The sequence below is a fragment of the Muscardinus avellanarius genome (genome assembly GCF_963383645.1).
Source record: "Muscardinus avellanarius genome assembly, chromosome: 6".
NCBI classification, from domain to species: domain Eukaryota; kingdom Metazoa; phylum Chordata; class Mammalia; order Rodentia; family Gliridae; genus Muscardinus; species Muscardinus avellanarius.
In genome coordinates this window covers 66,616,145-66,637,629 of record NC_137791.1, presented here as the reverse complement: position 1 = coordinate 66,637,629, position 21,485 = coordinate 66,616,145, and the positions used below count along the sequence as shown (strand labels likewise).

The 21,485-nt window shown below is 44.9% G+C and overlaps 1 protein-coding gene across 2 annotated transcripts in view; it reads left to right on the top strand.

Annotated features, from left to right (window-relative positions):
* AFF1 (ALF transcription elongation factor 1) overlaps positions 1-20,227 on the top strand; it is a gene marked incomplete at both ends in the record, with an annotated part of 202,174 nt that extends 181,947 nt beyond the window's left edge. For both annotated transcript variants that reach the window (XM_080697336.1, XM_080697335.1), the window contains 9 exons: positions 7,548-7,654; positions 8,558-8,810; positions 9,516-9,607; positions 9,781-9,841; positions 14,158-14,294; positions 14,861-14,932; positions 15,360-15,497; positions 18,928-19,151; positions 20,106-20,227. In XM_080697336.1, coding sequence (XP_080553462.1) covers positions 7,548-7,654; positions 8,558-8,810; positions 9,516-9,607; positions 9,781-9,841; positions 14,158-14,294; positions 14,861-14,932; positions 15,360-15,497; positions 18,928-19,151; positions 20,106-20,227 — 1,206 coding nt within the window. The remainder of the gene's footprint in view (positions 1-7,547; positions 7,655-8,557; positions 8,811-9,515; positions 9,608-9,780; positions 9,842-14,157; positions 14,295-14,860; positions 14,933-15,359; positions 15,498-18,927; positions 19,152-20,105) is intronic.
* Positions 20,228-21,485: the final 1,258 nt, after the last annotated feature.

Here is a 21,485-nt window from a genome sequence, read left to right as displayed (position 1 = left end):
TGAGGCCACCTGCAACTTAGTGAGAACCTGTTTCAAAGTAAAGAATAAGAGCCAGGCATGGTGGTGCACGCTTGTAATTGTGGCAAGAGCTCTTGAAGAGTCAGCCTAATCCTTCACATCGCTAAATTTAGTAATCACTTTAAAGGCTTGTGGCCAATGTATCTCCTTGGACAAAATTTATCAATTATTTTCTGAGGGCTCACAGGTCCTCTAAAGCCATTTTAAACACATGTGAAGATGGCTGTAAAGCGTTGGTGGCAGAGGCAGGCGTGGAGTTTAGCTGTAGGCCATTCCTAAGGCCCTGGATTTGATCCCCAGCCCTGCAGCCCCTCCCCCCATGCACTACACATACACACAAAGAGTTGATGATGCTCAGCAACTGATGAAGCTGCCAAAGGCCGCACCTGTAAAATGTACCCACATTTTTTTTTTTACTACATTAGATGGGACGATAAAAGCCGGGCGTGGTGGCACACGCTTATAATCCCAGCATTCGGGAGGCTGAGACCTGGAGGATCGCGGTTCGCAGACGGCGTCAGCTACTTAGTGAGGCCCTCTGTAACTCAGTGATAACCAGTTTCAAAATAAAGAATAAAAAATAGGGCAGGGGGTGTAGCTCGGAGGTCATATGCCCCTGGGTTCCATCCCAGACCCGCAAAAAAAAAAAAAAAAGAAAGAAAAAGGAAGATAATAGTTCATGAGGAAACAAGGAAAAATTACATGGGAAAATAGATAGTTGTTAGGAATTTAAAATACCGTTTTCTTTTACATAAAAATTATTTTGCTACAGAAATTGAACCCAGGAGCATTTTTACCTCCAAGCTATACCCTCAGGCCTTTAAAAAAAAATTTTTTTTCCTTTTTAAATTTTCAAACGGGTTTTTGCCAAGTTGCTGAGGCTCTCACTAAGTTATTGATGCTGGCCTCAAACTTGCCAACCTCCTATCTTAAGCCTCCCAACTGCTGGGATTACAGGAACACCATTATATATAATTTTTATAAATTGTATATAATTTTTTTGTGTGGTACTGGGGTGCCTGGAAACCCTTCTACCTCTGGATTACACTCCCAGACCTATTTTTCATATTTTTATTTGGAAACAGGGTTCCTTAAGCCAGGGAGACTGGCTTTGAACCCGCGCAGTCCTCCTGTTTCCACATCCCAAGCGCGGGGATTACAAGCGTGAGCCACCATGCCGGTGTTATCTCTTCTATGATTTTTAAACCAAATGTCTGTCTTCCAGATTGGGAGAAAGAGTTAAGAGTTGAGATTTGCAGTATAATATACAGGCCAGTCCAATTGGGAGCATTCTGTAAGTACACTCACCAAGTCAGTCTTGGTGGCACATGCCTGTAAGTCCAATACCTGGGAGCCTGGGACAGGAGGATCCCAGGTTAGAGGCCAGCCTCAGCAACTTAATGAGGCCTTTTTTTAAAATAAAAAAGGGCTAGGAGTATAGCTTGAAAGTAGAATGCCCTTTGGTTCAATCCTCAGTACAACCCCCCCCCCCACACACACACACCCAGGTTGTATGGGGTTCCATAGGTGAGCCCACCGTGGGCTGGCCCTTGTTACAGATTATGCCTCATTTCCCCAATCGTCTCATACATTGACTCTCAAATAATGGATAGCCTGTCTTGCTGGTCATTTAGACAAATAGCTGAACATGCATTCAAGTCTTTCCCTTTTTTGAAATAATTGCTTTATTAACCCAGAAATGTTGACACAGGAGAGGGAGATTTCTGCGCCATTTACATTTCTTATAGAGCTTGAAAGGGAAGTGGTCCTTAGTGGGAAAAGTGCATTTCTACTGCTCCTGATGTTTGGTTCCATCTTCCTCCCCATCCACAAGCTGACTGTCTTTTCTTGAATTCTTTGTCCAGATTAACATCTCCAAATTTTTATCCTTTAAATCAAAAGTGTGAAAACTCATTTTATATGCTTCACTAAAGCCACATCCGTATTTGTTCAGGCCTGTCGGTTGCCCTAAGGAGAGCCCCACGCCCGCTTGTGTGTGTCGCTGAGGCTGTTTCAAGTGTTTCCAGGGCCTTGTGTGTGTATCGCCCAGGAAAAGCAGATGGGTTTTAATGTTTGTTGCGCAGATCCCAGTGAACATGACCAGTCCCTGCCCGTGTTCTTGGTGCAAACTTGGACTGGGGTCTGTCCCTCTGCCTTTTCCTTCTTGGCCCTCCTTCAGAGGGAATTCCCTGACTTTCCCAAAGTATTACCTACTTCTCCGCTTAACTCATGTGCTACCAAGCCTGCTTGCTTCCCTTTGGGACACTCTGATAGAGTCTTGGACTTTGAGTGGTGGAAGAACCTTAGTCTCTGTTCAGCCACCACGTTTATAGATGAAATCAAGAAAGTCACTAACCTCACATGGCTGCTTAGTAAAAAGTGTCAGCCTGGAGCACAGGGGTGTGGCCTCAGCCCAGTCTAGTGATCCTTCCTCTTTCCCATGAATTTGTGCTAACACAAGTCCTGGGAGATTTGGGGAAGAGGCACAAGGTCAGAGTTTGAGATAAGGATATTGACGCTGACGGTTACAATGGACGGGGCAGTTACAGTATCACTTCTGGCTCAGTTACCCCATTGCCTACAGCTGCCACCCTGATGCCCAAACACATTCCCTTTCCAGGTTCCCCTTCAGACACTCCTGTCTCCTCCAGCCAGGGTCCTGGTAGATGTTATATTTCCAGTTAGAAGCTCCATGGCCCAAAATAAGTGCTGGTTCTGGAAAAAGCCACCTTGATTTCCCCCTGCTACCTGCAAGTGCCTGCAGGATGAGCTAGGCGCTGGGGCGGGCACTGGGCTGCCTGGAGGCGGCCTCCTGCAGAAACCGGCTTGGCCGAGCACACCCCGCTCTTCCTTTTATGGTCTTGCCCTTTGGCTCTGCTCTGTAGGTGGAGCAGCACTTGGCAGATACCTGAGGCTGCCTGACCCAACATGTTAGGAAGAGCAAACAAGTGAGTTTGGACCAGATCGGCCCAGCAGTCTTGCTCCTTTGTGGAAGGTGCGGGCACCATTGAGATGCTTATCCTAAGGGAAAAGGATTTTCTGAATCCTAGACTTTTCCCACCTTCCCTGAAAAGGGGGTGACCTGGGGTTAAATCGCAGGGCAGGGGGACTTTGCTTTTTCTCCAAAAAGAGTGGGTTGGTTTCTTGACCAAATAAATAAGTAAATATAAATAAATACCATACCCCCTTGAACCCAAGGGCATTTCTACCTCCGATCTATGCTCCCAGTCCTATTTTTGTATTCTTTATTTTGAAACTGGGTCTCACTTAAGTTGCAGATGCCTCTCTAAGTAACCGAGGCTGTCCGCGATCTTCCTGTCTCAGCCTCCTAAGTACTGGGATTACAAGCGTGCACCACCACTCCTAGCCATACCTCCTATTTTTGAAAAGATCTTGGAACTCTGAAAGTGAAGCCTCAATTTTCTGACACCCATTATTGCCTGGCTCCTATGTTTTTCTGACCCTTTCCCCGATCTATCCACATAGGGTATAATGCAGCACTACTTCCAGGGACCCCAGCTGTGTCTCCCAGTGACATCTTAATTTGTGTGCCAACTGACAAATGCCAGGTGCCTCCTGTAGGGAAGCCTGACTGCTGGAGACAGAAGACAACAAAAGTTCCTAGTGCAGAGAGTACAAGGAAACACTAACCTCTAGTGTGCAGGTGTGAGCTCAGTAACTGGGCAGAAGCCGGCCATGGTGGTGCACGCCTGTAATCCCAGTACTTGGGAGGCTGAGACGGGATGCTTTCAGGTTTGTGGCCAGCCTCAGCATCTTAGCAAGACCCTTAGCAACTTAGCCCATGTTCGCAAAATAAAGAAGATGATAGACCTGCAGGTGTAATTTGGAGGTAGACTGCCCCTGTGTTCAAGCTCCCGTACCACCCCTAGCCCCCCCAAAAAAACACGGTAGAGTATACAGAACTACTTTATTTGAATGGCTTCTTCTACCTAGCTTATGGGCAGTCTCCAGAACTATTTTATACTTTATTCGGAAGCAGTGTCATTGAGTTGCTGAGAGCCCCGCTAAGCTGCTGAGGCTGACTTCAGACCTGAGATCCTCCTGTCTCCATCTCCCAAGAACTGGGAATATAAGCGTGCACTACCATGCCTGGCTATCACCTGCTTTTGAGTTGTTGAACATCTATTGGAAGTATATGATCCCCGTAAGTTGCTAGGTGCTAGGGTTGATGCTGGTGTGCACCTTTGTAAGCTGACCTGAATGAATCCATTTTGAAGCCAAACGGGATGTGATCTGTAAGTGTCTTTCCAGTTCGTGGACTCTTCTCTCAAGTCCACAGTTGGCTCAAGCCAGCATTCCATTGTTCAGACCCGTTTGTGAGGATCCACTCAGTGAATGCTGTTTCACCTGTGGTTTGCAAGATCTGCCTTGGTTTATAATCATAAAGAGACTGTCTTAAGCAATGTGAAAATATACAAACAAAAATTAACTCTCATTTCACCTCTGGACTTGAAATTTTTTTTCCCCCTAAGAAGTAACTTTTGACTGGTGTATGTTAGTTTAAGTACCTGAAGACAACTCACACCTTAAAAAGGACGTTTTACTATTTCATGTGCAAGTTAATATCCATTTGGATATTTTAGCGAATTCTGACTTTTTATTTTTTATTTTTTTATTTTTTTGTGAGTGTGTATAGTACTGGGGACTGAACCCAAGGACATTCTACCTCTGAGCTTCTATTCCTAGCGGACTTTTTTGTTTTGTTTTTTTTTTGAAACAAACTCTCACTAAGTTTCTGAAAGTCTTGCTACATTTCTGAGGTTGTCCTTGAACCTGCAATCCTCTTGTCTTAGCCTCTCAAGTCTGGGAGTACAGGCATACGCCACCATACTGGTGCACATGTATCATCTTAGGTTTTCTAGTAACAACATTAAAAATATAATTTAAAAAACATCAAGAAAGAAAAGAGCTCGGCACAGTGACGCACATCTGCAGTTCTAGTACTTGGGAGACAGATGGGAGGATTGCAGGTTCTAGGCCAGTAGCAGCCACTTAGCAAGACCCCATTTCAAAATAACAAATAAAATAGGGTTGGAGGTATAGCTCAGATGTAGAACACCCCTGAGTTCAACTCTAGTACCACAAAATAACAAAGGAAAAAGATGAGCGACAATTTCACTAATTATTTTACTTCAATATATCTCAAATGTCACTGAGACATTGATGTAAAGTCACCATGTGCCCTTGTTTTGTGCTGTCCGCAGGGTGGCCCTTCACTCGCTCAGGCCACGGTCGGGTCTCCGTGAACGCCGGGCCTCTGCGGCACACGCCTTCTCTTGGCTTTAGCTCCTTCCCTCCACCCCTGTTTCTCCTTCGTGTTCTCACTGTGCACACACCACCAGATTAAAGCAGGTACCTTTGTAAGAGGACCTGAATGAATCCATTCTGAAGTGAAATGGGATGTGATCTGCAAATCAGTGTCTTTCCAGAAGAGTCTCTTCAGGCCTGGATGCAAGTGCCCTCAGGCACAGGCACGCATGCTTGCAGGAGGAGGGAGGGGGTTTATTTTTCCATTTCCTGTGTCTTTAGCAGGGCCAGGCTGTTTATTAGTGTCTGGGCAGACCTCGAGCCTACATGGCTTTATTTTATTTATTTATTTATTTATTTATTTATTTATTTATTTTGGAGAAATTTAGGGGATGAGGAAGACACAGTGGTGAAAACGGGGGCCTCCTGCAGTCAGTTAATTTGAAGAAAGTTATTTTCCGTTATGGCTTATGGTTGGGAATTGTCCTAGATCGACTGGTGTTGTCCCAGATTTCTAACTCGGTGAACTCACAGCCGGGGGGTTCCAGTCTCCGCACGCGGCAGAGGTGGCTCCCGCGCAGCACTGCTGCCGGCCGTAGGAACACGGCTCCTTCCTGAGCCAGGCCCTTGAAAGGGAGACTGCTGTGCTGCCTTTACCTTGATGGCTCATACAATCGGTGCACATGGTGACAGGTGCCATGGAGGCTTGTACTTTTTTTATTCCCCCTTTGGATACTGGGGACTGAGCTCAAGAGGATTCTGCCCCAGCTACACCCCTGCCCTTTTTAAATTTTTTAATTTAATTTAATTTTTATTTTATTTTATTTTTTTATTTTTGGTTGTACTGAGTATGAAACCCAGGGGCCTTCTACATCTGGGCTACACTCCCAGAGCTATTTTATATTTTTTATTTGGAAACAGGGTTTCTTAAGCCAGCTAAGGCTGGCTTCCAGCCTGTGCGATCCTCTTGTCTCCACCTCCCAAGCACAGGGAGTACAAGTGTGCGCCACCACGCCCGGCTGCCCTTTTTTATTTTGAAACAGGATCTCACTAAGTCTCCTGTCTCAGCCCCCCAAGTACTGGAATGACAGACCTGCTCCACTGCAATCCAGCTTAAATGAGTACTTCTGAGTTAGTTAAATCCTGTAGTTAGAACCCCTTCCTCTCTGTACTCCCTCTAAAATCATATTTGTAGTTTCTCATTTTTGTAATCAATTTTCTAAAAAAAATATGCCTTAATATATGGGGGGATAAAGACAATGTGCAGGGGCTTGAGACAGTGGAGGGCGAAGCTGGAAGAATAAAGTGCCTGGTTTTATTTTGTGACCTGTTAGGTCCTGGACCCTCCCCATATTGGACAGGGGCGGGGCTGACCCGCCTATCCTGCGAGACCCAGGATGTTCCCACGGAAAGCCACTCCCCTTTGATAAAAAGGGGAACACGGCGAGCTCGGAAGAACAGAAGCCTGTGGGACGGAGAGATTTCTGCATCCGTGGAAGGCTCTCTTCCACGCCCCCTCCCACCCCCATCCCGCACCCGCGACACGGGGGTGGGGGAGGGAGTTGCCTGGGACTAATGGGCTGATCTAATAAAGACTTATGCCACCTGCATGGCCGATCTCGCGTGTCGGTGGATCTCTTGCAAATCATACATCTGGATCTTCACTAAATCATACACTATCATTGTAGTTTTTTGCATACAATGTACAGAAGACTTTATTTCTTTTTCAGTAGTACCCTTATTATTCATTAGAAGAGAAGTAGGTTTTAGGTATTCTACTCTGAACTTTTTATGTATAATGAATTTAGGTAGGAATAGGTGGTTCTTTTTCAAGAAGTGGAAGGAACCTCATAAAATCACCTCATGTTACTTAACACAAATAGGCATATTTTATTCTCCTCCCCCTGCCCTTTTGGTGCTGTGTCTTTGCACGTGCTTAGTACTGATTCTTTAATACTTGTAAAGACATCACTGATGAGTTAACGTCAGTAATTACTTCTTTAGACATCACCTCTCTTTTGGGTATGAGGAATGGCTCTACTTATGCAAAATATATCCTAATACAAAACACACCAAAGTTTGATTGCCTTCCCCCTGCCTTCCCCACTTAGCACACACAGCCCAGCCTCCAAGTGCTGTGGTGACTGTGGGCACATAGATGCCTGGAAAAGTTCAGTGCCCTCTTTGCCTTCTCTGTATTTTCTGTTTGTCTATGTAGTTAGTGTGTAACATTTGCCTTGCTTGTTACACTTCAACAACAGGGGGAAGCTGAAAGAGAGTGTAATAACAAGAAAATCAAGCTGGAGAAAGAAGCCAGGTCACAGCCCTCTTCATCTTCATCCTCCCACAAAGAATCTTCTAGAACAAAGTGAGTGTCGCGATCAGGCACAGCCTGGAGAGGGGTCCTGTTTCCTTCTGCGGCAGCACCGTGGGTCTGAACACTTTCTGGCTCATTCTGGTAACTTGTGCAGTTTGTTTCGTGCTGCTCGTGCCCATGAGGAGGACCTTGTGGTGGAAATTGACAGTTGTTTGGCAGCAAATTTAGATTATTGAAACATTTTCAGCAAGGAAAATTTCCTAAACATTTGGAATAGTTTCTTCTGAAGGGAAGTGAGAAAGTTACTATCGTTTTCCCTGCTCTGCAGATTGGGAAATGGAAAGAGAGATACAGCAACTTGCCCCAAATCACAGGGTTCTTAGGCAGTGCCGGAGCCAGCACTTGGTCAGTGGGAGCCTGTGTCCAGTGCCCTTCCTTACAGAGAAAAGGAAGAATCTGTAGGTTCTGTCCCTGCCAGGGAAAATGGCGGGTGAGAATGGTGGTGCCAAGAAGGTGTGGCTATGAAGAGCAGCTGCTGTTCATTTCTGATGTGCTCGAGAGCCGGTCTCATAACGTGACTGGCATTAACAAGTGCCTACCGCTGCGGCGTGGGGACGGAGGTGCCCGATGGGGAGGTGCCGCGGGGCTGGCCTGCTTGTTAGGCCCCGGGAGCAACCACAGCGAGAGGTGGAAACTGGTGGGGAAAGTTAGGACCATTGTCAGACTCTGCAAGCTTAGTGAAAATCTATCCAACTTCATTTGTTACTAACAGGTAGGGCTAGATTTGTCAGAGGTATCAAAAAGGCCCCAAGTCTCCCAGCCCTCATACAGCATGCTCTCAGCTCCACACCACTGCAATCTCTGTGCCAACCGGCGTTTTGTCCTTCATAACTGAACTAAGCCATGTGATTTGCATTCTGCCTCAATTTAGTTTTGCGTGATGTTTCTCTCCAGGACACCCAGGCCCTCCTCGGAGCCCTCCAAAAAAGAAATGCTTCCCCCTCCACCTGTGTCAGCCCCGTCCTCGTCTTCCTCCTCCCAGAAGCCAGCCAAACCCGCACACAAGAGGTCAAGGCGGGACGCAGACTTCTGTGGCCAGGACCCTCCCAAAAGTGCCAGTAGTACCAAGAGCAGCCATAAAGACCCTTCCATCTCCAAGCACAGAAAAGTACAAGGGAAGGGCTCTGGAAGCTCCGCCGATCACAAAGTAAGTAGGCAAGGCGGCAATGATGTGAAACGGAGTGTATTAGTACAGTGCTCGTTTCTCAGATAAGTTCTAATGCTGGTACTTCAGAGCTATTTATCTGTTTCGATATGTCCATAATAAATTCCCTTTCTTTGTGTTGGCGGGGTAATAGGTAGTTAATATTACATAAAAGTGTTTAGCGCTGATTTATTATTCTCAAAGTGATTCAGAGGTAGAGAAATGAGAAAATATTTTTTAAACTGATGTTTCATCAGATGTTTTGCAGCAAGAAGTGTTTACCGCAGTTTTTTAGCAGAATAGTTGATCTCAGTATTTTAATTATTGGTTATAGTGGGAAAAAATAACCATTTTCTCAAATGAATCAAGTATTCTCTCCCCGTTAATCTATGTGTGTGTGTGCATATGTGTGTGTGTGTGTGTGTGTGTGTGTGTGTGTGTGTGTGTATTAAACTAAGAGAAAAATATTGGATTTGCTCTGTGAGTTATCTGTTCTCTTGGACATTCTTGGCTGACCGTCTTATTAAGTTATCAGTACATCCAGAACCTATAGGTTCAGTTGCGTCCGTCACTAAGAAAGCACTTGACCAAGCTAACCTGCTCAGTGTTTGAGTCATTCCTTTTGAAGTATTATTTTGGGCTACTTAAGAGGGATATTACGTCAGGACAACGATCTCAAGTGCAATTTCTCTATGATTTTTTAAAAAGGGATCTTCTGGAGATACTGCAAATCCTTTTCCAGTGCCTTCTTTGCCAAATGGTAACTCAAAACCAGGGAAGCCTCACGTGAAGCTTGACAAGTAAGAATCTGGATGCTTGCTTCTAACTCTCCTTCCTCTTTTTATTTCTCTTCCATCTTTCCTTCTCTTCCTTTCTCCCATTCTTTTCATTCTCTTACTGTTCTTAAGGTACCTTGCCTCCTCTACTAATCTTAGGTGACCCAACCCTGCTCTTTCCTCCTCTTCCTTTGCAGGCAGCAAGCTGATTTTCACATGAAGGAGGCCAAAAAGCTGAAGTACAAAGCAGAGTCAATGGTCAGTCTTGGCTTTTTATTCCCTTCAGTTAATATGTTTTCTGACTTTGTGTGTGTGTGTGTGTGTGTGTGTGTGTGTGTGTGTGTGTGTGTGTTACTGAGGGTGGAACCCATAGGCTTTCTACCTCCAGGCTACACTCCCAAACCTATTTTGTATTTTATTTGGAAACAGGATGTCACTAAGTTGCTGAGAGCCTCACTAAGTAGCTGAGGCTAGCTTCAAACTTGTGTGATCCTCCTGTCTCAGCCTCCCAAGCACAGGAATTACAAAGTGTGTGCCACCACGCCCGGATCATGTTTTCTGATTTAAAGGAAAAATGAAATTCAGGCATGACAGCCTACACTTGTCATCCCAGCTTCTTGGCTGAGGCAGGAGGACAGCAAGCTCAAGGCCAGCTTGAGCAACTTGTTGAGACCCTGTCTCAAAATAAGAAATAAAAAGGGCTAGGGTTGTAGCTCAGTGGTAGAGCATTACTGGGCTTAACCCCCATTGCAGAGGGCCACGGACGGTCTCCTTTCTACCATATTCTTCATCATTAAAGGTGTGTATATGGAGGATCTTTGGGGGGTTACTGGGAGGGAGAAATGTTGTGAGCCTACCATTGTCAGCAACCTAAGCAGGGTAGTCAGGATTTTAATGACCATGGGATAAGGAGTTTTGGTAAAATTGTGTCCTTTGGATCCATTGATTTGGTCTGATCATGGGCAAACTTAAGAAGTGCCTGGTTATAAGCATTCACTCTCTCTAAATGACTGGAAGCTGCTCTCCCTCGTGGTGATTTAATATTTGAGTGCTTTTCTTTGTCTAACTGACTGAATTCGTCTAGTGTGAAAAATGAGTCTCGCTATTAGAAGTCAGTCTATAAGGCAAATGGGGGGCCTATTTGCATTCCACAATGTTCTAAAAGGCCTGCGAGGCTGACCTGAGGGAATCGTTGACCTTGAAATGAAAATGTAAGATGAAGGTGATCTTGCTGTTGGTAACATGCTTAAAGGCACAGGACTGTCTATACGTGTGGTCCGGTCATGGGCATCCTGAGATTTCTGGAAGGTGGCGGTTTGTTATTAGTTGTATAATTAAATATATGCGTTTATATCTCTGCTGCAGTATGATGGTATTATGTTTAACTATTATGTCCTACTTAAATGTCTAAGACCCCTGAAAATACACCCTCCTCCCTTCCTGGAAAGCTGGCTATTGCGCTTTGTGCTGCAGGGACCAGCTGGGAGGCCTTTGTTGTCCCGCACGCAAACCCAGTCAGAATCAACTGCCGCTCGGTGTCCATACTCATCTTGCCCTGGTGCCCTTCACCCCAGGCTGCAGACATTGCATGTTTTCTTTCTGACTCCCCAGGGGGAGGACACAGGAAGATTTATTAGCTGGTTCCCAGCCAGCAGACAAAACATTCCTCAATTCCTTCCCTGCTGGGTGCTGTTTGGGAGCTCAGGGCAGGACCTTAGGCCCTATCCCAAGAGCCACCCTGTGGCAGAGTGTCCTGAGCCACAACACTGCTGCGGCGCATAGTGGCGCTCTCGGCTGCTTCCTTCCTGAGTGCTGAGATCACTACTGCCACTGTAAAGGAAAGAGTCCTATTCAGCACCATGGGCCCATTATCTAAAACTTATCTTGCCATTGGGCACATTCTCTGCTAGACTTCTTCATCATTTCAAACAATAAAGATTAGTACTCCAGGGAAGTGTTTTATTGTTGATCTTTACACAGGCATCCCTTCTTTCTCTCTGCCTAAGGTGAGCATACATCCCAGCGTGCCAGGATAGTCCTGGTTTATGCCCATTGCATCCCATTGCAAGAAATAATCATATCCTATTTTGCTCTCAAAATCTGCAGTTTTAATAAGAACCTGCATGGCTACCCTCTCCCTCATAGTCTCCCTTAATTGCATAATATCTCAAAGACATGCACTCTGTATTCCAGGTAGTTAGAAGTGCACATCAGAGTCTAGAGGAATGCATTTCATCTTTACGTTGTATTTACCTTGTCAAGTAGGGAAGTCAGAGCTCTACTACTTTAACACTTTTTCAGGAGAGTTAAAAAAGTTAGCACAAGCCGGATGTGGTGGCGCACGCTTGTAATTCCCGCACTTGGGAGGCTGAGACAGGAAGATGGCACAGGTTCAAAGCCAGTGAGGCTCTCAGCAACCTAGTGGGCCCCTGTTTCCAATATAAAATAGGTCTGGCAGTGTAGTCCAGAGGTAGAAAACCCATGGGTTTCATCCCCACACACACACGTAAAAAAAAAGTTAGCATAGAAGTAATGCCATTATAGCCTTGCAAAATACCTAGGGAAATGGATATTGACCAAATGCTATATCATACTATAGTTTCCTTCTGCCTTAAGGCCAATATTAATTTTGGAAGTTTCACCAAAGAAATGTTTTTGTATAAGTAGATCTTGAGGTTTAGATTTCCATTAGTGATGCAAACCAGTCGTGCTCTATGCTGGTTGAAACATGCTGATTTGATTTCTATTTATTTATTTATTTATTTATTCATTTATTTATTTATTTTTGGTGGTACTGGGGTTCCTGGAAGCCCTTGTACCTCCGGGCTACACTCCCAGCCCTATTTTATACTTTTTTAAATTTGGAAACAGGGTCTCTTAGCTAGCTGAGGCTGGCTTCAAACCTGCGCGATCCTCCTGTCTCTGCCTCCCAAGCGCGGGGATTACAAGCGTGCGCCACCACGCCGCCTTTCTATTCTTATCTCTTGTCTTCTGACCTGGGTTCTCTGGGAAAAAAATATTTTAAAATGTTTTTAAATATTTAAAAAATGTCATCTCTAAAAATTAAAAATATTAACATGATAAGATTGAGTGTAAGTGGGTGTGGTGGTGCACGCTTGTAATGTCAGTACTTGGGAGGCTGAGACAGGAGGATGACAGGTTTGTGGCAAGCCTCAGCTACTTAGTGAGCCCCTCTGCAGCTTAGGGAGATCCTGTTTCAAAAATAAAGAGTAGCCAGGCGTGGTGGCGCACGCTTGTAATCCCAGCATTCGGGAGGCTGAGACCGCAGGATCGCGGTTCACGGACAGCCTCAGCTACTTAGTGAGGCCCTCTGCAACTCAGTGACACCCGGTTTCAAAATAAAGAATAAAAAATAGGGCAGGGGATGTAACTTGGAGGTCAAATGCCCCTGGGTTTCACCCCCAGACCCGCAAAAAAAAAAAATAAATAAATAAAAAATAAAGAGTAAAATAAGGCTGTGAATGTACTGGGAGGTAGAATGCCCTGGGTTCAATCCCCCATACCACAAATAAATAAATTGCATATTCTGAAATACATGTATACATAATGTACATATTTGCGTGTATGTGCAGGTCAGTGTAGCATCTCAGTCCGTTCTGTTGGTAAGACACAAGGACAACACACACTGAAGCCAATCCATGGAGTTCCCGGAGGAGGGAAGCTGTTTGGGCTGCTGCAGGTGGAATGCTGCCTGGCCCTGTCAGCTAAGGAGCCCTAAGCCATCATTCGGTGAAGGCCACCACCTTCCTACATTTCACATGTATCTTCACTGGTTTTGTTCTTTCGGAACATATCAAATTGAAAGCATTGGCAAAAACTACATGCTTGCAAGTGTTAATCAGCTGCTCTCAACGTGTGGTTCGAATGCCACTTATTAGGGAGAATGAGTTGCTTATCACAGTCTCACTAGTTGAGTTGGCTATATGCCACGTAGCGAGAAGAATACTAAGTGGCAGAATATCCAGGTTTAGGATGACCATCAGCATCTGATTTCGTTTATATTTCTATTGCCTTTATGGGACTCTGAAGTTTTGTCTCCATTGACCCTCATAAACCCTAGGAGCCAAAGGAGATTAATCCATTGAGGTCCAGAACACTTAGTTTATTGTTAGGGATTACATGTAAGATACTCCTAAACCATAATAAATGTTTCTGATTTAAGATAAACCTCGACACCTACAAAGAAACTTGTGTTCATTACTCTAGATGTGTAGAATGACCTATTTCTCAAGGAAGTTATATAATGAGTAATCTGCTAATAACAAGGGGCTTGTGTGCTTGGTAGCTTAGTTTAAGCGTGTACTTCCATAAGGTTTTGAGAGTATTGTCTTAATACAGGATTTTCTTTTTTCCCAGTTAATTTTTGCAAAAAGGAATTTCTCTGTAGGTCAGGGCTGGACAGGCTTTGCTGTTTATCACATTTAGTGTGTTCATTCTCTTCTCTCGTAATTATGATTAAGACAGTTGAGTAAAGTTACAGTAAAAAATGTGGGTGAGAAAGAAACAAAAACACCTGCCATAGGCCCAAGAATGACCATGTTCTTCTCCAACAGACGGACAAGGTTGGAAAGGCCTTCAAGTACTTGGAAGCCATCCTGGCCTATATTGAGTGTGGGATCACCATGGAGGCCGAAAGCCCAGCGTCCAAGTCTGCGTACGCTGTGTACTCAGACACCATCGATCTCATCAAGTAAGTGCCGTGGCGTTTGCTGTCCTCCCTAGCACTTCTCTTTCCTCACCTTTGTTGCTTTAATCCATTTGAGCCTTAGTGTGAAGACAGCTCGGTAAAGGGAGCCTTCGCAGGGCGGGCGCTGGGGATACAGCTCAGTGATAGAGTATGTGCCCGGCAAAACTGGGTCTGACTACCGCATTGTTCCAAGCCACTGAGAAACGCTGAGCCTTGCCAGGAGGGTGTGTTTCTTGCAGTTTAGTGTTCTTATCAGATGCCCTCTGTGTATGTACTTGTATTTCAAGAGGGGCCTGGTAAGGACACAACTATACTTGGTTTCAAGAGGCACATGAGGCTCTGGCCTGGTTTCTATACCATTGCTGCTTGGAAGTGGTGTGTGTGTGTGTGTGTGTGTGTGTGTGTGTGTGTGTGTGTGTGTATGCATGTGTGCACGCACATGCACATATGTTGCTCTCATGTCCTTTGCATCTTCAGGAAACAGTAATATGATGAGCCAGCATAGCAAGATGGGGTTTTCATACTGCCTTTGTTTAACCTGATAATATACTTTTACATCTCCCTGTTAGATTCACGATGTCATTAAAATCCTTCTCAGATACCACAGCAGCAACACAAGAGAAGATATTTGCTGTTTTATGGTGTGTACTTTTTTTTCCCTTGTCTAAATAGCACTAAATCTGGTTTTGTTTCCTTTGATGTTAAGAAATAAAAGATTTTGGAATTTGTTTTCTTAACATTAAAATGGCAGCGAGAAGCAAATCAGTAAATACCCGGGCCACGGGGTGTGTCCCGCTGCTAAGGGTTAGTACACAGCATCTGGACTTACGCCATGCTTCAGTCTTGTGGTTTCAATTATGTCCTTGCACATTCGTGTTTTTCCATCAATATTTATGTTGGTGATGGTCTGAGCAGCACAGAGTTCTTGAGATATGGCTCCTCATACACATGAGGGGAACCCAGTGTGCTCAAGAGGCTGCAGGGATTCCCTGGCTGTGTTTTTGTTGTGTGATACAGTCCTGCCTACCAGGAAATAAACGTCACTTTATCCTCTCTTTCTGTCCACAGCATGCGTTGTCAGTCCCTTTTGAACATGGCAATGTTTCGTTGTAAGAAAGACATAGCAATAAAGTATTCTCGTACTCTTAATGAACACTTCAAGAGTTCTTCCAAAGTAGCCCAGGCACCTTCTCCATGCATCGCAAGGTAATTATAAGGCTAATTTAAATGGGTTACAAGTTAAGTCATTTATTTTCCTCTTGCTTTTACAACTCTTTATGTACATGTACTTACTTGGCTTTGGCTTTTGAAAAATTGCATATTTCGCCGGGCGTGGTGGCGCACACTTGTAATCCCCGCGCTTGGGAGGCTGAGACAGAAGGATTGCACAGGTTCAAAGCCAGCCTCAGCTATTTAGTGAGGCGCTCAGCAACTTAGTGAGACCCTGTTTTCAAGTAAAATATAAAATAGGTCTGGGAGTATAGCCTGGAGATAGAAAAGCCTCTGGGTTCCACCCCCAGTACCACCAAGAAAAAAAGAAAAATTACATGTTTCATCCTGATTTGCTCCATAGAATTGAAATCATTAGTGTATTTCTGTCCTTTTGAGAAAAGAGTTACAAACCAAGATCTAGGCACAGAAGGTGCAGTATTCCCCTCTTATCCATGGTAGATAACAATCCAAGGCCCCCTCAAGTGGATGTTTGAGACTACACATGGTACCACACCCTTTATTTACTAGACTTTTTCTGTCCATGTCTATGATAGTTAAATTTATAAATTAGGCACAGTAAGAGATTAATAAGAAAGCCTGGGAGAGTGTGCCTAGCATGTGCCAGGCCCCGGGCTCCCTCCTCAGCACTACAACAGCAGCAAGAGATTAACAGCAATAACCAATAATAGAACAGTTACAACAGTATATTGGAATAAAAGTTACATAAATATGGTTTCTCTCTTTTGAGTCAAGACAAATATTAATATTTTCAGACCATGGTAGACTGTCGATAATAAGCCTGGAAAGCAAAACTGTGGATAAGAGGAGGCTAGTATAATTGCAAAGACTATAGTGTCAATATTTTTGAGCTTTGAGGATCTTTAGATATGCCTCAGGACACAAAACAACCAGTGGCAGAGCTAGTAGCATTTCTTCTCTGTGATGCCCCTTCTTGGCATCTCAGTAATCAAGAACTTCCCAGAACCATATACCTTTTTTTTCTCTCTCCAGGACCCACAGCAGTGATACTTAGAATGAAACAGTTATATCTACTAGCAGAATTGGGGGTGGGGGGCATTCTAACTCTGAGCTACTCCCCCAGCCTTATTTATATCATTTGGAAACAGGGTCTTTCTCTGAGTTGCTTAAGCTGGCTATAAACCCATGATTTCCCTGTCTCAGCCTCCCAAGAATTGGGATTACAGGCGTGTACCATGCTGCCTGACTTCTACTAGCAAAATTACTTTTAAGTCGAGCGTGGTGGTGCATGCTTGTAATCCCAGCGTTTGGGAATCTGAGACAGGAGGATCGTAGTTTGAGGACAGCCTCAGCTACTTAGTGAGGACCTTTGCAACTTAGTGAGACCGTTTCCACATAAAGTATAAGATAGGTCTGGGAGTATAGCCTGGAGGTAGAAAAGCCCCTGGGTTCCACCCCTAGTACCACCAAAAAAAAAAAATTACTTTTCCCACTCTATGAGCTGTAATTGTTTACCTTCTGTAAAATGTTAAACACAGAATCTGTGTTGTTTATAAATTGAAAGTGGAGCATTCTTTCCTGTAGCCTTTGCCTAGTATTATTATTATTATTATTATTATTATTATTATTATTATTATTAATTTGGTCATATTTTGGGGGGAAGTTCCCAATTCTAATAGGTTTTGCTATTATAAGAGCGTCACTTACAAGACTGCTTCATTTCTAGCAATTCAAAAGAAGAGTCTCCCATATGGCCTCTCTTAAAAAAAGAAAGTGCTGATTGAGAAGTAACTTCTTGTGAAAATTTCACGACTCCTACTCCAAGATATTCTAAGCTAATAGGTTGTCAGTCAGTCACATCCTTTTAGGTAACTCCAGCCATCTGCTCAGTAAGAGCCCTTCTTCATTCTACCCTTGTCACTAGTGGGGACGAAGCAGTAAGCAAAGCAGACTAGAGTGGCTGCCCTCAGGGAGATTTCTCTCTAGTCCATGCAATCTGCTAGGCGTGCTTAGGATGCAGGCAGCCCACAGGGCAGATGCCACATGTGAAGCTGCTGCTGCCGATCCATCTTTCCACCTTAGGATCATGTACTTTTTATGTCTTGGTGATATCCCTGTCCGTCCCGTCTCTTCTCTTTTCTCCTCCTCCTCCTCCTCCTCCTCCTCCTCCTCCTCCTCCTCCTCCTCCTCCTCCTCCTCCTTCTCCTCCTCCTCCTCCTCCTCCCCCTCCTCCTTCTTTTTCTTCTTCTTCTTCTTCTTCTTCTTCTTCCTTTTCTCTCTTTCTCTCCTCCCCTCTCCCTCTCTCTTCGTTATTGGAGATGGAACCCAGGGGCATTCTACCCCCGAGCTGCATGCCCAGATAGTTAAGCAAGGGCAGAGTAAAGATAAGATTGAAGCTGAGCGTGGTGGTGCACATTTGTAATCCCAGCATTTGGGGGGCTGAGACCAGAGGATCTACGTTCACGGAAAGCCTCAGCTACTTAGTGAGGCTTTTTGCAACTCAGTGAGACTCTGTTTCAAGAATATAAAGAATACAAAATAGGGCTGAGATTGTTGCTCAGAGGTAGAATGCCCCTTGGTTCCATCCCAGTACCGCAAAAAAAAAAAAAAAAAAAAAAAAAAAAGATTGAGTTCCCTGCTGCCCAGTCTCCTCATAGTCAGCCTTAGGCCAGTTCACTGGGTGAGTCTGCAGGAATTTGTCGAGAGCCTGCCTACTTTCAGCACCTACTGTGCTAAGTGCCGGTAATGTGAAGAGTAGTAAGATACAGTCTCAGCTTCATGGTGCTGTGACCCAGGAAAATAAATGCAAGTTGTGACAGAAAGGAAGCTCTGCTGTATCCACAGCACCTGAGTGTCAGATGCAGAGTAGGAGACAGGTGTAGTGGTGCACACCTGTAATTCCAGTACTTGGGACACTGAGACTGGAGGATCGCACGTTCAAGGACAGCCTCAGAAAGTAGTAAGGCTCTCACTGACCTAGTGAGACTTTGTTTCGGGGGGGGGGGGGAATAGGACTGGGGGTATAGCTAGGAGGTGGAATGCTCCTATTCAATCCCCATAACCCTCTTCTACTCCCCCACACAAAGATGCAGAGTAGGGGCTCAGTTTAGTATTTACTGAATGGATTAAAAAACATACAGGTATGTACTTATATACGTGTGTGTGTGTGTGTGTGTGTGTGTGTGTAGTCACTAACATAAGTTGGAATCGGCCATAGCAAGAGATTCTCAGTAGAAGAAGCAGATAATGCGGAGGCATAGAAAAGTGTATTTAGGATAAAGATGCATCCGCCAGTAGGTCTCAGACCTTGTAGACCGATCTTAGCCATGATCTTGATTTTGGTGAATGCACCAGAAACTGACTTAGCCTGGAGCTCCAGGGACTGGAAATCTGTGCTCTGGGAGCCTCGGTGATGAGCCAAGTCTTCTTTTTTTTCACCTTCCAGAAGCACAGGCACACCGTCCCCTCTCTCCCCGATGCCTTCTCCTGCCAGCTCTGCAGGGTCCCAGTCAAGTGCTGGCAGTATGGGGAGCAGCGGGGCGATGGCCACCATCAGCACCCCAGTCACCATTCAGAACATGACCTCCTCCTATGTCTCCATCACGTCCCACGTCCTGACGGCCTTCGACCTTTGGGAGCAAGCCGAGGTCCTCACAAGGAAGAACAGAGGTAAAGGGCTGTGTGGTGGACTTGGGGGCGTCCCCGGGGGAGGGAGTGTTGTTGGCTGTCTCCATCCTGCCCTATGGCCCGCGGACAGGCCGAGGCTCAGGGCTCTGCGGTGCAGAGCTGGAGCTCTGCGGCGAGTTCTTGGCAAGACCAAATTGAAAGTGGCCCTTGATCCTTTGCGGATCTCATAGCATCGTTTCAGCTCGCTCGAGAATGCGAGCCAAAGGGCAGAGCAAAGGAGCCGGGAGGTCGCTGGCTGTTCCTGGACCAGCACACTGGAAAGTTGAAGCTCAGCCCAACCCCTGTGCAGAGTTCTTCAGTGCATGCGAAGAAGGGTCGGCTATAGTAGGAGGAATGTAGCTCAACAAATGCTTGAGTCTTTTGAGGGGAAGGAAGGTGCTGAGAGAAATTCAAAGTTTAGGAGTGGCAAAGTCCGCAGTTGGGGAACAGGCTGGTGCCAGCGCCGGCTGCTACTCAGTCAATGCTCATGTATCCCAGTGCCAGAGCAAGGCCATTGCAGTGTTCTTCTTGGCCATAGGGGAAGAAGGCAGCCAGCTGGCTGCATCCTCTGACTTGTCCCCACAGCCTCTTAAAGCTTTATCTTTCTTAACAATATAATAATACTTTTAACATGGTTTTTGTTTTTTGCTTTTTTTTTTTCCATGCATCTATTTGGTCCAAATGTATAAATTGGGTGTTTTCAAAGTGCCAACCGCTGTGCTAGGCAGGCACCCTGGATTTAAGTTGAGAGCAGAACCTTGTCTGTGCCTTCTAGTCTAGTAGAAGGATGTGGGCACTCAGCAAGCATTTATGGGTAGACAGGGACTTTTTGTTGTGGTAAATGAAGTACAGAATATTGTAATATTGTGGGGAAAAAAACCCTTCACTTTTTGTGTTTTCCATTTTAATTTTTATGTGTACGCATATGTATTTACTGGGGGTTTTCTTTATTTGCAGAATTTTTTGCTCAGCTCAGCACAAAAACCTGCACCTTGGCCCTCAACAGCAGTTTGGTGGACCTGGTACATTATACAAGACAGGGTTTTCAGCGGCTTAAACAAGTAACCAAAACACCTTAACGAAAGTCCAAGTTGACTAAATGCCTTGGGGACTTTTTTTTTTTTTTTTTTTTGCACATTGGAAGCCTCGAAAACAGTCTTGACTTGACATTGTCTCATCAGGATACCAAGCTTAAGAAGAGAAGCAGCCTGAGGTGGACAGGGCGTTTGTCCACTTACATCTCAAGCACTGTATGGTCATTGGTTGGACCCTGTGGTTCTGCAGAAGCAGGGGTGGATGTCAGCCCCGGAGACGACCTTGCCTCTCCTAACTAAGGATAGAAGTGCAATGTAGCCCAGTGGGCATCTGAATGGTCTAGAAACATTTCTGTGGTTTTGTTGTTGTTTTTGTTTTGGTTTTTTTTTTTTTTAACCAGTAGGATGCAAGTTGCAAATGAAACGAAAAGCTGTTTCAACTCAGAAAGCAAATTTACATGATCTCAGTAGCAGCCACACTAGTCCATTCCAAGAAGGACATTTTTTAAAACAGTGATTTTTGGTGGAGGGTTTTGTGGATGTTTTACTTCCACATTTTGGGGGAAATACTTGTTTAATAAGTTCTAATGGCCATCTGTACAAAAGTCGTGAAGGACTTCACTGTACTCCACTTTCTGCCGGTGAACAGTGGGTTTGATAATACCAAGTATTGTCATAATTTAGAAAACTGAAGGCAACCCCCTGCTACCCGGAGTACTGCACGTTCAGCCCAGCGCTGGTTTCAGCCTGTGCAGCGGAGAAGGAGCACCACACACAGGAGCCCTCTCGAGATCCCCATCGGCTCCTGGAGGGCCACCTGACCCCTGCTTCCAGCTTCTGTGGAAGAGACTCGCTAACAAGGCAGTCGCCATTGACTATATTCTGAATTTCCCACCTTGGGAAAGAAGGGAACCAACATTTGTTACCTGACTGACCAGATGGCCCGAGTGCTTTCTGATTTCTGTTGAAGTAGAGCCGGAATTTGAAGTGCTGGTCGATGGTCTACAGCCTTGTGGTAACTCATGTCCGCCCAACTCAAGAGTTTTGTCAGTGAACAAAGAAAAAGTGTAATCTTCTTCTTAGAGAGGCTCTATTTTTCTGTGATTAATTATTTTATATTTATAGCAAAACTAAACCTTCAGCACCCTTGATTGTCTAGGGAAACTGAGAGGATGTGGCGATTTGGGAGATTAGTTAGACTTAAAAAAAAATGGTCACCACACGCCTTCCTGTTGACTTAGGTGATTTGGTGGAAGGGGATCCATGGCCTTCCCATAAACTATCGCCATACTGTCTACACAAA